The following is a 17,143-nucleotide window of genomic DNA, read 5'->3' on the forward strand; positions in this document are numbered from 1 at the left end:
AGAACCGCCAGGCTGGGTCTGTAGGGAGCCTCGCACGTGAGGCGGCACGCCTGTTCATGCTGTGTCGAGGTCGTTGCCTCTTAGCATGTCACTCTGAACACCACTGCTGTCTGAACAGCTGGACCTGTTTTATTGGGAAAACGATTTTCTTTGTGTCTTTCTGCGCTAGTCCTTTGGCTTAGGACCGTGTGAGACCCTCACAGACAAAGCCCCCCAGTGGGTCCAGCCAGAACCCCATTGTGACCACGCTCCTGGTTGTGCGGTGCCCCGTCCCGTCCTCTGGTTTTTGTGATGAAGGCAGACTAGCAGATCTCCCCTTTGGCCAACACTTTGTTGCATTTCGCCTTTTTTTTTTAGCACACACTAATAAATCCTCACAACCACAGTGCAGAGGTGGTTACTGTGAATAAGTGGAAATTTGAGGCAGAGGCTAGTGAACAGGACCATGGACACCCAGCTTGCAAGTGACAGGGCCTCCCCATCTGTCTGTTCCTGTGATTCTCAACCAGAGATTCGAGTTGACAGTAACAGTATCTGCTGTCTGCTTTTTGCTTGTGTCATGTTTTAGCCTTTAAAAAAACCTTTCTTGCAAGGTCATTCACTAGGAAACTCCTACTGAGCACTGTTACATACCAAGATTCACGTGGTCCCAGCCCTGTAGTAGCTCTTAGTTCAGGTAGTGGGTGGAGTTGGGCGTGATGCAGAGAATGTGCCGTGCCGTGCAGAAGGAGCGCGTGCAGCGCTCTGGGGAGGAAGGAAGGCCCGGTGGCGAGGGGCTTGGTGTGGCTTCACAAGCCTGGCTGGGTGTTGATGGCTGCCTGGGAGTTTGCTTTGAGGAGTGCATTCTAAGTCAAGGTAGACGCACATGCAAAGACACGAGGTGTGAGATCAGTGCCTCAGGTCAGGGAAGCCTGGAGTTGTCTCGGAAGGCGGCATGGCATGTCGGTTGGGCGCCATCGGGAGAAAGCTTGGCGTTGAGACACACTCTGCAGGATGCTGCTTCCTGAGCTCAGACTTGGTTCTGCAGGTGAAAGTCACTAGAGGATGCCCTTTCCTGCCAGTCCCCGTCACATTTGGGTTCCCTTGTCCCTCATGCTTTCTCTGCCCCTGTGTTCTTTCTCCTCGTCTTTCTGCCTGGGCAGGGTATTCGGTGCCTGTGGTCCTCACCCCTTCTCCAGCAGCGTTTTAAGTGCATGTGGGCTTTGCTTTGGTTCTGGCTGTTGGGTTGGCTGGGGGCGTTCCTGACCTTGGGTGTTATGTGGTGGGGCAGGAGTGCTGGACGGCCTGCCCCGGAGGAACATCCTGGTGAGACTCCGGCCGCGTTTCCCCGAGAAGCCCTGGGCCCTGTTCGAGGCCTCCTTCCTCTCAGGCGCATCTCCTCCACACACCTGCACTGGTTGCCTCTGCCTCCAAGAGCGCTTGGAGGAGCGCTCCCTCCTGCCCTCCCTGGAACGTGCTGACGTTAGTGCCACCTGCTGGAAGGGCAGGGCCAGCGGGAGTATATGTCAGCTGTAGAGACGCGAGACCTGAAGCGCATCTGGGCTCCGACTCCTAGCTTTCTTCAACTGGCAGTTTAACTTCTCATGAAGGTGTCTCTTTTCATGCCTTTTGAAGCTCAAAGGTGTGAGAAGACCAGCTTAGATGAGCAACAGAAAAGCCACAGTTTCTGAACGGTTTTCAGTGCAAGGACAGCAAAGTTTGATATTAAGAATATCCCTGACAATGTGCTGCTGGTTAGCTATAACTGATAAGCCATTCTCATGAATTTAATTTGTATGCTCTCAATTTTCAAGTATTTATAAAAAGATTCTCATGTAGAGCATCCAGGTTGCGTTTTCCAAGGAACCATCTGTAATGTATTCCTCCTCTTACATTAACACTCCTACTAAGTAAGAACCAACCGATTCCCCAGCAGACATCTAGAGCTGCCTCCCAGGCATCCAGCCTGCTCTGCCTGCTCGCGGGCCTGATGCTGAGGTGCCCTTTCTCCCCTTTCTGCCTCTCTTTTCTCGTTCATTTCTTGGAGGTCCCATCATCAGAGAGCCAGTAGGATAGACATTCGCTGAGGTGCTTCTCGGATGCGCAGCTGCGGGGCCGGCTGTCGGTCCTTTTTTCCTTTTCCTTACTGCTTGTTTATTTGGCCGTGCAGAATCTTCAGTGGCGCGGCATGTGAACTCTTAGCTGTGGCCTGCGGGATCTAGTTACCTGACCGAGGACTGAACCTGGGCCCCCTGCGTTGGGAGCAGGAGTCTCACCCACTGAGCCACCAGGGAGTCCTGCTGCCGTTTTTTTTTTTTTTTTAAGCAGCTGCACTGCTCCACCTTCCTCCCAGCGGTGCACAGGCGGTCCGACTTCTCCATGTCCTCTCAGTGCTGATTTTCTGGGTTTTGACAGCTGCCCTTCTAACGCGCGTGAAGTGGGGAGCTTGTTTTCGTGAGTTTTGTGCTCTTGTGTCTGGTGTGCTGTCCGTCAGCACTAAATATTTGGGGCTGAAATGGATGCGACTCAATAAAGAGTGTCTTAAGCAGTTGCTGGGATGAAAAGATGAATAGAGCAAAACCGTTACCTCAGAGGAACCTGTAATACTTACTGTAGGGAGCTTACAGTTAGAAGTCAGTGTGTATACACGTACGTGTGCTTTCCCTTTGTGCAAAGACAGTAGTGACTGTGCCTCCTCAGGGCTCGTCTGGTGTCGCCGTGGCTAATTAGTGCCGTCATGCACCGACAGTCAGAGAGCACTTTGTTCACTTTCGCAGCTGAAGTTCAGCTCATCTGCGGCGTTGTGTTAGCGCCGCAGGAATGTTTTGTTTTTATTCTGTAGGTTTTTAGTGGGATTCTAGAAGTCTTCACAATGCATTTTCCAGTCAGTCAGACTGGCGTTGATCTGTTGCCAGGGTGTGGTCCACATGGGGTAACACTGGGAGATATGGTTTAATGTCTTCGATATGTCTTTCTTTCTTTTTAAGGGTCAGTGTAGAAGCTGGGCTTCCCTGGTGGATCAGTGGTAAAGCATCCACTTGCCAGAGCAGGAGATGGGAGTTCCATCCCTGGTTGGAAAGATCTCCTGGAGAAGGGAATGGCAACCCACTCCAGTATTCTTCCCTGGGAAATCCCATGGACAGAGGAGCCTGGTGGGCTACGGTCATGGGGTCACAAAGAGTCAGACACCACTGAGCGGCTAAACCAACAGTGACAAGCGTGCGTGTGCACTCTGACCCTCGTAATGCAGCAGGTGGCTTTGGGAGGCTTTCCACTCCCCTCAACTCCACGACGGGGCCTCCAGCCTCTGTCTCTCAGTTGCGCTTACCTGGGGTGGCCTTGCAGGTGAGGCTCATGGCCTCCTGAAGGGAGGAGGTGGGCATTGCCCTCAGATCCCACCGCCACTTAGCGGAGCAGAGTGAGGCGCCAGAGGAAGGCGTGTGCCGAGAGGGTGGGAGCGGCCAGCCTTCCTCTGTGAGGAGTCGGGGTGGGGACATGGGCACGTCCTCCCCCGGGGGGTTTTGGGATTGTCTCTGGAAAGCGTTCTCGTTGCTTCTGGAGTGAGCGTGAACTGGCTTTTTTTCCTTTTGAGCTATTTCTGGCCGTGCGGGGCCCCTGCTGCTGCCCAGGCTTTTCCCTGTTTGTGGCGCACTGACTCCCCACTGCGGCAGCGTCTCTCCTTGTGGAGCGCGGGCCCTGGCTGCCTGGGCTTCGCTGCTCTGCAGCATGTGGGATCTTCCTGGGCCAGGGATTGAACCTGTGTCTCCTGCATTGGCAGGCGGTTCTTTACCACTGAGCCGCCTGGGAAGCCCTGGATTTTTTAAAAGTTGTTTTAATGCATATAGTGAAACTGCCTAATTGTTTTATGGTGGTCAGATTTTTTTTTTAATGAGAGGCCTGTAGTTGAAGAAAAGCAGTAATTATGGGTTATTATTCCTAACAGCAATAATAAATAGTATTTTATCTTTAAAAATGTTTTACTGAAATATACATTTAGCCAGGTGCACGTAAAATCTTTTTAGTCCAATGAGTCTTCACTAACTGGGTAATTAGTACCCAGATCAAGAAACTGAAGTGATGGCCCTCCAGAAGCCTGCTGCGTTCTTCCTTTCAGCCCCTACTTAAAGCCTTCACCTCCCTAACTTGTAACATGTTTGCCTGGTTTTATACTTTGGTTTGTTTTACTTAACGGTTGTGAGCATCATATTGTGTGTGTGTGGTTTACAGTTGATTGTTGAAGTGTCCCACTGACAGCCCAGCAAAGGACTTGCCCTGTGGCTTGGCTGTGCCCTTGATGCCCCAGTTCTGGAAGGAAGGTGTTCTTAGGTGGTCTTTACATTCCCTTCCTTCCTTTCCTAAATGACCCCTACAGAGTTTTCTGTTACCTTGTTTTTCTTCATTCCGTTGCTGTGGTATTAATCTATTGCTGTGTAATAAATGCCCTACAGCTTCGTGACTTAACACACTAATTGTTATTCAGTCACTAAGTCATGTCTGACTCTGCGACCCCCTGGACTGCAGCACGCCAGGCTTCTCTGTCCTTCACTACCTCCTAGAGTTTGCTTAAATTCATATTTAATCGGTTGGCAGTGCCATCCAACCATCTCATCCTTTGCTTCCCTCTTCTCCTCCTGCTCTCAATCTTTCTCAGCATCAGGGTCTTTTCCAGTGAGTCGGCTCTTCACATGAGGTGGCCAAAATGTTTAGCATCAGTCCTTCCAGTGAACGCTCAGGATTGATCTTCTCCTTTAGGGTAGACTGGTGGGACCTCCTTGCAGTCCAGGGGACCCTCAGGAGTCTTCTCCAGCACCGCCGTGGGAAAGCATCAGGTCTTCAGCCCTCGCCCTTCTTCATGATCCAGCTGTCACATGTGTGATGAGCACTAGGAATACCATAGCTTTGGCTCCATGGATCTTTGTCAACAAGGTGATGTGTCTGCTTTTTAACACTCTCTGGGTTCGTCATAGCTGTCCTTTCAAGGAGCAAGTGTTTTTTAATTTCGTGGCTGCAGTCACCATCCATAATGATTTTGGAGCCCATAAAAATAAAGTCTGTCGCTGTTTCCACTGCTTCCCCATCTGTGTGCCGTGAAGTGATGGGACCGGATGCCATGGTCTTCATTTTTGAATGCTGGATTTTAAGCCAGTTTTTCCACTCTGCTTTCTCACCCTCATCAAGAGGCTCTTTAGTTCCTCTTTGCTTTCTGTCAGTAAATCAGTAAATATTTATCCTACACTTCCTGTGAGTTAGGAATGGAGGAGTGGGCCTGGTGGGCAGTTCTGGCTCGGGGCCTCCCAGGGTTGCAGCCAGGATTTCAGCTGGGCTGGGGTGCAGGCTTCCAGCCACACCCAGCTGACACCTTGGTGCTGCTGTGCATGCTGGGGAGAGCTGAGGGGCGCGGGCTCAGTTCCCCTGTGGAGGCCTCTCTGTCCTCCCCGCATCACGGCTGGTCAGCTCTCCCCAGAGAGCACCTTTTCACCATCTCTCTTTGGAAGACATTCACGCCACTTCCACCCTATTTCACTTGGCGAGCAAGTCACTGTATTCCCCGGGAGGAGGATCAGTCACTTGGAGGTTAGGGAAGTCGTCTGTTACATGGACTCACCTAATGGAATTGTAGCTGACACAGCTGTATTTGACTTTTTAAACTCTCTAAAATAGAGATTTCAGTGAGATGTTGGAAACTTAATATCTGCTGCCTTGAGTGGATACCTCATGCTCTTCCCTTGTGGCTCAGCTGGTAAAGAATCCGCCGGCAGTGTGGGAGACCTGGTTTCGATCCCTGGATTGGGACGATCCCCTGGAGAAAGGAAAGGCTACCCATTCCAGTATCCTGGCCTGGAGAATTCTATGGACTGTATCGTTGAACAAAAAGTTGAACACGACTGAGCGACTTTACTATATTTGTAATATATTTATAAATACTGACATTGTGGATTAATCTGATGGAGCTGTTCCTATCTTCTGTAACTATTTTATTGCAGTCTCTGTTTAACATAATATCACTTGTCTTCAGTTCAGTTCAGCCACTCAGTTGTGCCCGACTTTGCGACCCCATGGACTGTGGCATGCCAAGCCTCCCTGTCCATCACCAGCTCCCACAGCTTGCCAGCCCCGTGTGCATCGAGTCGGTGACACCGACCACCCATCTTGTCCTCCGTCGTCGTCACTTGTCTTAAAATGTGCTGATGATTCTTAGGGTTCTGACTCTTCCATGTGTGAATTTATATGGCTAAGCTTTAAAGCTATAGTACATTTTATGTGAAGTATACCACATTTTAATGCCTGCTGACTAGATGTCCAAGGCTCAGCAGAGCTATAAAATGACACAACTCAAGTAAATTACCAGCAGTGCGGACTCGATGGGCTGAGTTAGTACGGTGATGCTCAGAGGGCCGCCTGGTGGCCTGCGCGCCCCCCTGGCAGGAGAGCTCTGCTTTGTCCTTTGCTGCATGGGTTTCCTTTGCGCCTTCCGTCTTTGCTGTCTCATCTCCAGATAGCAGTCTGCATTCCTCACGCCCACAACCCCTGAGCTCTTTACTCAGCAGAGCCTGAGGGGAGGGGCCTGGCCACTAGAACTGGTTCTCAGGGTTGGAACTCGTCCCTCAGTTGCACACGTGCAGGTCCACAGTCCACTTACGGGCGGGATCAGTGCTCTTTGTAAAGGACACTGCACAGAGCTTCTGGCCCCTTCAGTTGGGTTGGCCAAAAGGCTCATTTGAGTTTTTCCTTAACATCATATTGAAAACGCAGAGAACTTTTTGGTCAGCCTAATACAGTGTGAGAGTATGGTGAGACCTCTGCAGATCAACCGTGCTGGCGCCCTAGTCTCAGACTTCCAGCCTCCAGAGCTGTGAGGAACAGGTGTCTGCAGCCTATGCGCTGCCCAGTCTGTGAAGCAGTGTGTTTGCTTGTTTTGGCAGCCCAAATATAAGACAACCCCCATGCTTTCTTTAAAGGTTCTTTTAGGTTCACCTCTTGCATCTAGGTCTTTACTCCGTTTAGAGTTGCTTTGTGTCTGTGGTGTGAGGTAAGGGTCCAGCTTCATTCTGTGGCGTGTGGCTGTCTGGTTGTCCCAGGAGCCTTCCTTGAAAAGACCGTCCTTCCCCACTGAGTGGTCTTGCCCCTCTTGTGGATCAGTTTGCCATAGAAATGGGGTTGCCTCCAGACCCCTCTGCTCTGTTTCATTGGTCCATATCTCTTTGTGCCAGCACCACACCCCACACCGACTTGGTTACTTGCTTTGCAATAAATTTTTCAAATGAGCACTGCGGTTGCTGTCACTCTGTCCTTTTGCAAGATTTTCTTGGTTTTTCTGATTCCCTTACATTTCTATATGAATTTTAGGATCAGCTTGTCAGTTCCTACAAAGAAAAGGCTGGGTTTCTGACGGAAATGATGTTGAATCTTTACATCAACTCTGGGTGTATTGCCATCTCAACAGTATTTTGTCTCCTGATTCACAAACGTGATATTTTCCTGTCTGTTTGAATTAAAAAAAAACCTTTCAGCAGAGTTTTTCAGAGTGTAAGTTCTGCCCGTCTTTTGTTAAAATTTATTGCTAAGTGTTTTTTGTTGATGGAACTGTGAGTGGAAGTGTTGTTTTTAGTTTTTTCTTTCTTCTGGCTGTGCCGAGTCTCCCTTGCTGTGAGGGCTTTCCTGTAGCTGCGGCGAGTGGAGGCTGCTCTCCAGCTGGGGTGTGCAGGCTCCTCGCTGCGGTGGCCTCTCGTTGCCGGGCGCGGGCTTTCTGGCCTGTGGGCCTCAGTATTTGCAGATCCCGGGTCCTAAAGCGCAGGCTCAGTAGGTGTGCCTTAGCTGTGCTGTGGCATGTGGGATCTTCCCGGAACAGGGATCGAACTCCTGTCTCCCGCATTGGTGGGTGGCGTCTTTACCCACTGCACCACCAGGGAAGCCCTGGAGATGGTTTCTTAATTTCTTTTTTGGAATGTTCATTGGAAATACAAATAATTGGTTTTATTGTATATTTTATAAATTAATCTTGTATTATTCTACTTTCTGACCTTGTTAATTAATTCTAGTGGTTTTTTAGCTTGGATTCCTTAGGATTTTCTGTATATAAGATTGTGTCATCTGCAGATAGAGAGAATTTTACTTCTTTGCTGCTGTGTGCCTTTTATTTAATTTTCTTGCCTACCTTCCCCAGCTGGAACCTCAAATACAGTGTTGAAGAGAAGGGGTGAGCCAGAGACTCTTGTTTTGTTCCTGATATTAGAGGCCTACTAAGTGAATAGGGATTTTGTACAATGTTTCTTTTTTATTTAAAATAATAATAATTATTTAAAAGTCACATTCTTACCTTTCTCAAGGTGTATTAGCCAGTTCTATGGTGAAAGATATTTTTTATGTATACACACTGCCTAACTTTTTGGGAAAAAAAAAAAAAAAAAAAAACATTTTTCCGGCCACATCAGGTCTCAGTTGGGTCACTCACGGGCCCTAGCTGCTGCCTGCAGGCTTGGTTGCCCTGGGGCGTTCCTGGACCAAGGGTCTCACCTGCCTCCTCGGTCCTGAAAGGCAGATTTGTCCACTGAGGCACCAGAAGTCCTTGTGGGTAAAGATTTTTAAAGCTTGACCAGCTGGGTTTCAGTCTCTTAGTTGGAAACATCAGCTTTTGATAATGTGTCTGGCACCGCTCTGCTGTTGGTCAGCGGAGAGCTCGCTCGCACTGTCCCCAGCATCTGAAGGGGAGAGCCGCTTGCCCCTGCCCTTCCGGTGAGGTCTCCTGAGTGGGCTGTGCCGCGCCGGGCTCGTGTGCGTCACGCGGGACTCGGCTGCTCAGCCTTGCTGTCTCAGCCCTTCGGGACTGTAGGCTGAGGTTCTGCCCTGGCCGTGTGATTCTGCCCCAGAGACTTTGGCCTTTCTGAAATTTGATGTTATAAAGCATCTCCTCTTTCACACGCTACCCCCACTTTGCTCAAGCACACCTGGCTTTCCGAGTCTCTGGCCTTTGTTCCTAGCCCGTGGACTCTGCTCTTGCGTGCACGCTGTCTGGGTGACCTCACCCGCATTCCTGTGTATTGAGGACTCTTCCTCCTCAGAAGGAAGGAGGGCGGAACCCTGAGTCCCTTCCGGGCGCTGTCAGGCTTCTCTCGCCCCTCCCCGGGGCCTGCCCCTGGTTCTGCCCTCTCGCCCACGCTGGGTCTCACTTCCCTCTGCTCTGCGGGGCCTGCCCTCAGCAAGGTTGCCGTCGTCTAACCTGCTGAATGCTTAGGCGACACTCGTGTGCGTCCTCTTCCCCCCGCCCTTTCATGTACCTGTGACTCTAACGTGGATTGTCAGCATTTAATGTCATTATAAACAGATAGTTTGTGTAACTGTTCCTCGTCTGTTGGACATTTAATTGCTTCAGGTTTTCACTATTTTTAACTGATGCCACTGTAAACATTTTTAGCAAAAACAGGACCCCACCCTCTCGGAGTGACTTTCTTAGAGCCTACTTCTCAAAAACGGATGACCGGATCAGAAACGGCCTTTGATTCTCGAGGTCTCTGTCCGTCTTTTCCCCACCCACACCCCTCCCCCACTGGTCCTTGTTAATCTTTAAAAGCCCTTTGCTCTGTGTGCCGCAGCCCAGCCCCAGTTCCCTCTTGCTGTGACAACGTGGTCTTATTCTTTAATATATATGTAATTGAATAGAAGTGAGATAAACCTTACAGGTGCCTTGTTTTTGGATATTTGTGAGGCCAAACTTTTTTTCTAAGTTTTATTCACTTAGCTGGTGTTTGAAAGTGAAAGTCGCTCAGTCGTGTCCGACTCTTTGCTACCCTGTGTCCTGTACAGTCCGTGGAATTCTCCAGGCCAGAATACTGGAGTTGGGTAGCCTTTCCCTTCTCCAGGGGATCTTCCCAACCCAGGAATCGAACCAGTCTCCTGCATTGCAGGCAGATTCTTTACCAACTGAGCTATCAGGGAAACTGTATTCAAATTATAAGACCATTTATGCACTAGAAGCTGAGTATTAATGTTCTGAAAACCTTTTAATTTTTTCTGAAAGCTTTAAAAATGTTTATGTAGTCAGACTCATCAACTAATTCTTTGGTGTGTTCTCATATTGCTTTAGAGTTGGTGAAATACACAAAGCCCTTTAACACTTTAATTTAGTCTTTTAAACTGTGTGGAAATTATTGTGGAGAAGAATGCTAGGCTTGTATGTTTTATATATTTTATCCCATATTAATAGTATAGGTTTTGTCAGTATTTATTGCTTTCCACTTTGTCTAATTTCACATGACTCTTCATATTAAATTTAGAGGTGTTTACCTGTGTCTTTCTGGACTCTACTTGTTTCATTGATCTACTTCATTATTTTTAACTATAACTTAGTATCATAAGGCTTTTTACTCTTGCTGTGCCCAGATATTTGCTTTTAACTTCTTTATAGGGCCCTACCTTGAATCCTTGTCCGTTTTCCTGCTCTGGTGGAGTGGGTTGGCCAGCCCGTCTGGCTTCCTGCTCCAGGCTCTCGTGCCTGGCCTTGGTTCTGGTAGCTCTCCAGAGTGAGGAATACCTCTCAGGTTGAACTCTTAACCACGAGCCTTGCGCGATAGGGATGAACCCACACCCTTGACAGTGAACCCCTGGACCGCCAGCAGATTCCCTCCAGTTGAACTCTTTTAAGTGTTAACAGCTGATAAGAGATCGAAAAAAAAAAAAAAGAGGCCATGCTTTTGAGATGGGATGGATGCTTAATTTCAGAACGTTTTTATCACTCCAAAAAGAAGTCGTCACCTGCGAGTCCCTCCTCCCGTGTCCTGCAGTCGCCAGCGCCTGTGCGGAAGCCTGCTGCCTGTGCGGAGCTGGGGGCGCGGTGCCCTTTGCATTCTGGCTTCTCTTCACGTGCATTTCACCATTTTACTGTTGTGTTGTCAGAATTTACCTTTCGGAGGCTTTAGTTACTATTTGGCATTGACTCCATAAAACCAATCTGACGAAAAGTTACCTTTACGAATGTTTCGTGTTCCTCACTGGACTCTGAGTGACCTCATCCACATTCTTGTGTTCTGACGGCCAGGCGTCGTTAAGGTGTCGTTACCTTCTCGTCTGTTTCTACGTTCTTAGGTCTCTGTTTTTTCCTCCCTGCTGCTTTGTTGCTGCTCCTCCTTTGAATCTCTTCCACTTGGGTTTAACCCTGATTGGTAGGCACACCGTGTTCGTTTTTTCTTGCCAATGATACCCTTTTTATTTTCAATTCAAAAAATATTACTTGATTATTTTCTCTGATTTAATTTTATTTTTAAATTTTATTTTAGTGTTTGATTTAAACAGTTAATCCTAAGTCTTTGTGGGCCTCTGTTACTGTAGCTTAACTCCTTCATTTTCATTTTTTGGCTGCACTGTGAGACTTGCAGGATCTTAGTTCTCTGACCAGGAGTGGAACCTGTGCCCCTGTGGTGGAAGTGCAGAGTCCTAACCACTGGACTGTCAGCAGAGTCCTTGGTTCTCTTTTAATCTTTTCCAGCTGTGATGGAACAGGTTTCACCTGCAGTTTTCCCTATTTAACTGATTTCTGGTTTTGCTATCTTTATAGGTTATTATCTTAAAATTTACATACTGCTTAACATTCTTTTCTTTTTAGATCTTGTTTCTGCTAATTGCAGACTTCTTTTTTGTTTAAAATTCTTTGGTAATATGTCAGGTTCTGCAGAATATATTCTAGTCTCTCTTCGTTCAGCGTTCTCCTATGTGACACTTTAAATGTTGTTAAGGAGCCCCATTCTGTCCTAATTCATCTCTGGCTGGAGACCTGACTCCCCCAGGCCTGCGCCTTGTCTCCTGGGCCTTTATGGTTTGTACTCAGTGGCCACTCTCAACTCCTGCATTGCCCTTTAAAATTTGCTTGCTGTGTTGCTTCAGTTGAGTCTTATCTTTGTTCTTTGTTTATAATGTGTTTATTTTGTTGGGTTTTAGAGGAGGAGGAATTCTGTACCGCTTCTCAGTTAATGCTTCCCAAAGTTCTGTTGTGTAAACTTTCTGGGCACGTTCTTACATAATGGAAAGAACACAATTCAGAGGAAGAACCCAGTGTGAATCCTAGCCCTCCCACTGGGCGGCTTTGACTGAGACCCTTAGCCTCTATGGTAGGACTTAGTGCTTTTGAAATTCTATATAGTTGTTGTATTCTTAAACATCAGCATAGTTTTTATATCTAATGGTAATATAAGGAAAATTAAAATAATATTCAGTGATCAGCTGGGAATTGATGTAATTATTAAGTAATATTTTTAAAAAAGATAAAATAAAAATGAGATTGTTGGGCTGAAACTGATAAAATTGTTGTTATATCGGTGGCACTGGTATTGTTTGCATTTGTATTGAGTGTATGGCGTGATTTTGCAGATGCTTATTCTTCCAGATGACCCTGCATGTGAGAGGGAAGTATTCTTTCCATTTTATGGGGAAGATTCTGAGGTTCAGCGTGGTTAGGATTGCCCATGGTTCCAAGCACAGAATTGTGATGGCACAGAAACTTCAGGACTTCCAAGACTAGGGCTTTGTAACTTAACCCAAAATAAAACTTGAGTGGGTTTAAGGCCGTTTCTTCAGATCCATACCAGTCTGTCTCTTGGGCAGATTTTCTGGAGTAAAGGCCTGAGTTCCAGCAGTTGTCCTGGAGATCAGCTGCTCCTCGGAATGTGTGGAGGGTCAGTGTTGGGAGGTGTCTGGGGGCAGCCCCTGCCTCTGGCTGTGCTTCTCTCTGTCTGGGTTTTGGTGTTTGATGGCAGATGTACTTATTGCTTGAAGGTGAAAGTGAAGAGATAATATGGGGAGAAAAGAAAAGAAACTGGTTTCAGAAAGAAGATTTCCACAGTAACTTGAGCAATGAAACATTTGAGTAATTTTGCAGAAATTCTTGGTGTGCTGACCAGTATCCTGCGGAATTCTTGTGGGTCTCTGGAGTCTCGGGGCTCCTTTGTGTGCACTCTCCGGTACTGAAGCACAGGGACTTGAACTAGGGCCTGAGGGGAGGAATTGGGAAGGATCAAGGGTCAGGGCAGTGGCTCCCCTGGAGCAGCAGGCCTGCAGGATGAAGTCTGGGTGTGCGCTGCCCTCCAGACGGACATTCCTGATCCAGCCTGGCCCCGGGGTGTCCTAAAGTCTCTGTGTCGCAGCCCCAGCTGCTCTGAGGAGAGAAGTTAGCTGTCCAGCTCAGCCTGTGGATGGATGTGTTGCCTGGTCTGCCGTGGCCAGGAAGGAGCCGTGCTCCCAAGGCACCCAGGCAAGGTGGGGGGGGGGCAGATCTGTGGATAAGCACTGTGGAGGCGCGTTCAGAGCTGTCTGTCACAGGAAATCACCTGAGGGGACTTTGTAAAAAGAGTTTCAGACTCTGCTCGTCAGAGGTTGGTAGGGATGAAGAGAAACTGGTACCCACACGTTTTTAAAAACTCGTTTCTTTATTTGGGCTGCTGAGTCTTCACTGCAGCCCAGGCTTTGCTCCAGGTGCAGTGAGCGGGGGCTCAGCTCTCGTTGGGGAGCTCGGGCTCCTCATTTCGGCGCTTCCCTTGTGGCCGAGCACAGGCTCTAGAGCCTTCGGGCTTTGGTGGCTGCGGCACCTGGGTCAGCAGTTGTGGCCCGCAGGCCTCGTTCCTCCACGGCATGTGGCATCTTCCTGGGTCAGGGATGGAACCTGTGGGGCTTACGTTGGTAGGCGGACTCTTAGCCACTGAACCACCAGGGAAGCCCCGTACCCGCAGTTTTTAAGGCTGCCAGATGATTCTGATGCCTGCTTAGATTTGGAAATCATTCTACTCCAAAACAGATAAATACAGTCAGTATGTGTTTGCATAAGGAAATAATGGAAGGATGAAGAAGAAACTAATGAAATGCCTATGGGGTGAGGGTGGAGTAAGACAGTGTTGGGAGCAGGACATCATTCTTTCTCTCTTTTTTAACTTTCAACCCACTTAAAGTTGAAAGAAATGCTGTAGCCTAAAGAGAAAACAAAAAGCCCCCAAATCTCATTTTAAACAGTTGAAGATACTGGGGACCAGATTTTCTGTCTCCAAAGTAATCCCAGTGTTTGGTATTATTCATTTAAATGTGGTTCCGTTTTTCCTCATCGGTATGATCTCCTGGGTGTTCCCCCAGGTGAAGGAGGAAAAGCGGGGGACCCTGAAGGGAAGTGTCCTCTTGCCTTCCATCTAACTCTGCAGGGAGGCCTTGTCCCCAGCAGACCTGCCCCCGAGAGGTCCCCGTCCAGGCCAAGGTGGACAGAGGAGAAGAGGGCTGCAGCAGTGGAGCCCAGTCTCAGTTATCCATTGGAACTACCTGGGGCTCTTTGAAAAACAATCCCCAGCATTGCCCAGACTGCACCCTAGACCAGTTCAGCCGATTTCTGACTGTGAGACACGGTGGCTTTTAAAGCTCCGTGGGTTGTTCCACGTGTGGCCACACTGGAGAGCTGCCGGGCGGCAGTAGCCAGGATCACAGCACCGTCATGGCTTGAACCATTGCCCTTGTTCATTCTTTTACCATTTTGGTGTATGAATTAAAAACATTTATGGAACATTTATGTCAGCAACTCTTCTGAGTGTTTTAATTTGTTCCTTATTTAATTTATTCTCCCATATTTCCTCACCTTTTATCACACCAGTAACCGTTTCTTTTAGGCTTAGTCTGTTTCTCTCTTTTCACGTTCTTCTCATTCTCTGCTCTTTTAAAAAATCTGTTACACATATGCGCACACAAATATTTATATATGCATACAAGTTTAACAAAAGGATATTATTTTTTACCCTTTTTTTTGAGGTAATTTTCGAGAAAAGTTACAAAGAGAATCCAGAGCGTTCTCCTGAACCCTCGGTGTTAACACTGTGTATGCCTGTAGTAATAACCTCCAAAAGCAGGAAGTTACAGGTGGTGCAATGCCGGATGCAGAGCGTATTCCCAGTTCCCTGCTTGCCCGCTGGTGTTGCTTTTCCTTCAGGCTGTGGGGTCTCCGCAGTCTCTTCCAGCTGTCACACTTCTTGTTTTCTCCTGACTTCCAGGGTGATACCACTTGTGGCGAGTACTGGACTGCTTTTGTAGACTGCCCCTCAGTGTGTCTGCTTGTGTTTTCATGGATGCAATGAGATTATGCAGTTTTAACAGAAATGACAATGTGCCTTCCTCACTACAGAGTATCAGGGTTTCTGTTGTCGAAATATTTTATCCCTAGAGACGTTAACTTTAATCACCTGGTTAAGATAATGTCCATCTATTTATCCCTTTGGAACTAATAAATATCTTAGCGGATGTTTTTTGAGACTAACCAGATGCCCTGTTTCTTCTGAGGTTCCTACTTACTGGATTAAGACCCATCCATGGGTCCTGTCGGAAAGATTCTTGTGGTATTCACCTAATGATGGTTTTCCTGTTTCCCCTGCTCCCTCTAGGCACTCCACACAGGTTTGCCTCTGTGAGAAAGAGCCGTTCCTTCTCCCCATTCAGTTATTTGTGTCAGTATAAACTCATGGGTATTTGTCTTATTTTGTGGATTATAACCCAATATTGTCATTTTAAAATTCAAATTGAAAGAGAAGTCTCCCACTCATGTCTGACTCTTTGCAACTCCATGGACTGTAGCCCACCAGGCTCCTCAATCCATGGAATTTTCCAGGCAAGAGTACTGGAGTGGGTTGCCATTTCCTCCTCCAGGGCTCGAACCCAGGTCTACCCACATTGCAGGCAGACGCTTTACCGCTTGAGCCACCAGGGAAGCCCGTTCGCTTTTCACTTTTCTTTCGCTTTTGACCTGTGTGTGTTCCTTCAGATTGACCCTTTCAACACCCCACCCTCGTTTGAGTACATTCTTAGTTGTTAAATGTGTGCTCATTGCTGCTGGGGTGTTGTGGCTTCTAGGTCTTCTCCGCAAACAGAACTGGGAAATGGATGTGTGTGTAGCCACCCACGGCGCGCACACTCATCTATGAGTTCTTCCTGGGGTCTCAGCTTCTAGTGCAGCAAGCACCCTGCCGTCCATTTTAGCCTTCCCTCTCATTTGTGATTCTTCCGCCAGCTTGGCTCTCATTATCTTCCGTTCGTTTGCTTATTTGTTCAGTTCAGTTCAGTTCAGTTGCTCAGTTGTGTCCGACTCTTTGCAACCCCATGAATCGCAGCACGCCAGGCCTCCCTGTCCATCAACATCTCCTGGAGTTCACTCAGACTCACGTCCATCGAGTCCGTGATGCCATCCAGCCATCTCATCCTCGGTCGTCCCTTCTCCTCCTGCCCCCAATCCCTCCCAACATCAGAGTCTTTTCCAGTGAGTCAACTCTTCGCATGAAGTGGCCAAAGTACTGGAGTTTCAGCTTCAGCATCATTCCTTCCAAAGAAATCCCAGGGCTGATCTCCTTCAGAATGGACTGGTTGGATCTCCTTGCAGTCCAAGGGACTCTCAAGAGTCTTCTCCAACACCACAGGTCAAAAGCATCAATTCTTCGGCGCTCAGCCTTCTTCACAGTCCAACTCTCACATCCATACATGACCACAGGAAAAACCATAGCCTTGACTAGACGGACCTTTGTTGGCAAAGTAATGTCTCTGCTTTTGAATATGCTATCTAGGTTGGTCATAACTTTTCTTCCAAGGAGTAAGCGTCTTTTAATTTCATGGCTGCAGTCACCATCTGCAGTGATTTTGGAGCCCCCAAAAATAAAGTCTGACATTGTTTCCACTGTTTCCCCATCTATTTCCCATGAAGTGATGGGACCAGATGCCATGATCTTCGTTTTCTGAATGTTGAGCTTTAAGCCAACTTTTTCACTCTCCTCTTTCACTTTCATCAAGAGGCTTTTAGTTCCTCTTCACTTTCTGCCATAAGGGTGGTGTCATCTCCATATCTGAGGTTATTGATATTTCTCCCGGCAATCTTGATTCCAGCTTGTGTTTCTTCCAGTCCAGCGTTTCTCATGATGTGTTCTGCATAGAAGTTAAATAAGCAGGGTGACAATATACAGCCTTGACGTACTCCTTTTCCTATTTGGAACCAGTCTGTTGTTCCATGTCCAGGTCTAACTTGCTTCCTGACCTGCATACAGATTTCTCAAGAGGCAGGTCAGGTGGTCTGGTATTCCCATCTCTTTCAGAATTTTCCACAGTTTATTGTGATCCACACAATCAAAGGCTTTGGCATAGTCAATAAAGCAGAAGTAGATGTTTTTCTGGA

General features: G+C 47.8%; 1 protein-coding gene across 1 annotated transcript in view; it reads left to right on the forward strand.

The window, feature by feature from the left end:
* The first annotated feature begins 698 nt into the window (after positions 1 to 698).
* Positions 699 to 17,143, forward strand: part of MAPK1 (mitogen-activated protein kinase 1) — a 51,743-nt gene continuing 35,298 nt past the window's right edge. Inside the window, exons 1-2 of the mRNA XM_040251309.1 lie at positions 699 to 780; positions 1,271 to 1,461. Of these exons, the coding sequence (XP_040107243.1) occupies positions 699 to 780; positions 1,271 to 1,461 (273 nt within the window). The remainder of the gene's footprint in view (positions 781 to 1,270; positions 1,462 to 17,143) is intronic.

The sequence above is a fragment of the Oryx dammah genome, unplaced genomic scaffold (genome assembly GCF_014754425.2).
Source record: "Oryx dammah isolate SB20612 unplaced genomic scaffold, SCBI_Odam_1.1 HiC_scaffold_12, whole genome shotgun sequence".
Classification (NCBI taxonomy): domain Eukaryota; kingdom Metazoa; phylum Chordata; class Mammalia; order Artiodactyla; family Bovidae; genus Oryx; species Oryx dammah.